The 2,524-nt window shown below is 63.2% G+C and overlaps 1 protein-coding gene across 1 annotated transcript in view; it reads right to left on the bottom strand.

The window, feature by feature from the left end:
• NUAK2 (NUAK family kinase 2) overlaps positions 1 to 2,297 on the bottom strand; it is a 15,812-nt gene extending 13,515 nt beyond the window's left edge. The window contains exon 1 of the mRNA XM_057387802.1: positions 2,032 to 2,297. Coding sequence (XP_057243785.1) covers positions 2,032 to 2,250 — 219 coding nt within the window. The 5' untranslated portion in view covers positions 2,251 to 2,297. The remainder of the gene's footprint in view (positions 1 to 2,031) is intronic.
• Between the last annotated feature and the right edge of the window lie 227 nt (positions 2,298 to 2,524).

Here is a 2,524-nt window from a genome sequence, read left to right as displayed (position 1 = left end):
ACATCCTTCAGCTGCAGGAGCCTGGAATTTCCTGCCACCTTCCAACCAAATCGTCACRGCCTGCTCTGAGCCGGGTTTAAATCCTGAGGGGAACCAGAAATCCGGGCGGTCGAACGAGATGGTTCAACACTGAGCGCCTCTGTCAGAGGCAATTCCCGATTTGCCAGAGGCAAAATCCTCGCGGATGGAGCAGCTCCAGCTTTTCCGCCCGAGCCGGTGCCGTGGGATCCCCACGAGGGGTCCCCCATTCCTGCCCTCGCACCTGGGACTTTGGGAAGTGAAAACCACTTACAGAAGGAGCAAAACCAGCGCTCGAGCTCGGGATAAACCTCGAGATTAAACCAGCCCGGAAATGCTGAGCGCTGCGAGAAAGAATTTGTGGGAAGAGGAGAGATTTGTGGGTTAAATCTCCTGTTCCTGCGCGGTGGGGTCGGTGAGGTGCTGCTGAGCAGCGCCTTTGGTTTCCTGCAGCGTTCATTGAGGGCTCCGTGGCCAAAACACAGAGGGGGGAAAAGAAAAGGAAGCGGGGAAAAAAGGGAAGGGAGAAAAAAAGGGAAGGGTAAAAAGAGGGAAGGGGGAAAAAAAAGGGAAGGGGAAAAAAGGAAAGGGAAAAAAAGGGAAGGGGGAAAAAAGGAAGGGGAAAAAAGGGAAGGGGGAAAAAGGGAAAGGTGAAAAAAAAGGGAAAGGGGAAAAAAGGGAAGGGGGAAAAAAGGGAAGAGGGGGAAAAAAAGAGAAGGGGGAAAAAGGGAAGGGGGAAAAAAGGGAAGGGAAAAAAAAAGGGAAGGGGAGATTTTGCATGAGAACAGAGCGATGCTAGACCCGCTCCTGAGGGATTCCCATAGTTTTTGGGCAGCWCAGAGATCCCGAACAGAGATTTTTGAGCTGCAGCTCTCGTAGGTGCGGCAGGGAGAGCCAAAAAATCCTCTCGCCCATCCCGAGGGGAGGGATCCTTSCAGCTCTGTGGGTGGAAGCTGCGTTTCAAGGCCCTGATTATGCAGCGAAGCAGCGGCTTCTCCCGGCTCGGATGGGCCGATGGAAACGATCTGATTTCAGATCTGATTTCAGACCTGATTGCAGCAAGAGCCGCGGCGTTACACAAGGGAACCCGGCGGATTCGCGGCTCTTTCTCCCGTGCGGTGTCGCTGATCCCATCTCCCGCCCTGCTCAGCCCCGTGGAGGGACAATCCCGCAGCTCGGGGGTCACCCCAATGCTCCCCCTGCTCAGGGCGGGGTGCGAGGGTCTTTTCGGGTCCCATCGCACCCCTCGGAGCCGGAAAATCACAGCCAAGTTGGAACCGTGCAGGTTCCTGCAGCACCGAGCAGCCAGCCCGGCGTTCCTGGGGGTTCCATCCCCCTTTTCCCTGCGGAAAGCTGCGCCCTGGGCTGAGCTCTGCCTCGCTCTTTCTCCAGCGGCCTGGAGTGAGTCAGGATTTTGGAGTGGCCGTGCTGGAGCGGCTCCGGCTGCCCCACACCGTGTGAAAGCCAACAGCAAACCCAACCCGAGGCCGGGGTGAGAGGAAGGGAAAAACCCTTCAGACTCAAGTGCGGTGTTTGCTTTGGCGGCCGCGTTCCTGCCCGCGCCTTCCCCCAGGAAGCCCGAGCGCGGTCAAGTGGGCGAGAGGAGCTGCAGAACCCCGGGAGGAGGGGGGCGAGAGCCCTCCGGGCTGCCCCCGAGCCACAGGCAGAGCCTCCCGCAAGCTGCGGGGGGAGCGGAGCCGGGTGAGGGCTGAACCGAGCCGGTTACCGGCTGCGGGGAGCCGGGGGCGGGGGATGCACCGGGAACGCGCTGCTCGGAGCGGGGGATGCTCGGGGGTCCCGCTCCGGGGCTCGGTGAGGATGCGGCGGGCACGGAGTGGAGGGGGAGGCTGCGGGAAACGGGGGGTGCTCAGGGACAGCCGAAACACGGCGGGGATGCAGCGGGGACCGGGAGGGATGCAGCTGCGTGGGGGGATGCACCGGAGCGGGGGGATGCACCGGAGCGGGGGATGCTTGTGGTCCCCGCACGCTGAGGATGCTCCGGGTTATCCTTACCAGCTTCCCGGAGCGCTCCCGGGCTTTCTTCACCTTCCCGTAGGTGCCTTTGCCCAGCGTTTCCAGGAACTCGTAGCGGTGCTTGAGGTTGTGCTTGTGGTGGTGCCGCTTCACCGCCTGCTTCTTCATCAGCGGCCGCGGCGATTTGATCAAGCCCTCGGCCAGCGAGGCGGCCAGCGCAGAACCGGAACCGGTACCGGGCCCCGCCGGCCGCTCCATCCCGATCCCGGCTCCGGCTCCGCCGCCGCCCGGCGCGTCCCGGCCCGTCCCGGTCTCCCGATAAATGCGGCGGCCCCGGCGGCCGCGCCTCCCCGCGCCCATTGGCGGCTGCCGGTGACAGCCCCGCCCGGGGCCGGGACTGGGAGGGGGGCCCGGGCTGCGGGGAGACCCCAAGGGCAGCGCTGGGAGAGGGGAACCCGCGGGGAGGGGTTGGGGGAGAGCCAGGGACCAGCGGGCGGGGGGCACYCACAAATTTGGGTAAAGGAGGGGGTGT

Source organism: Malurus melanocephalus, unplaced genomic scaffold (genome assembly GCF_030028575.1).
Source record: "Malurus melanocephalus ecotype Western Australia unplaced genomic scaffold, MMel_1.1 scaffold_1378, whole genome shotgun sequence".
Taxonomy (NCBI): domain Eukaryota; kingdom Metazoa; phylum Chordata; class Aves; order Passeriformes; family Maluridae; genus Malurus; species Malurus melanocephalus.
The sequence above is the reverse complement of the archived record's forward strand: the minus strand, read 5'-3'. Positions and strand labels throughout refer to the sequence as shown.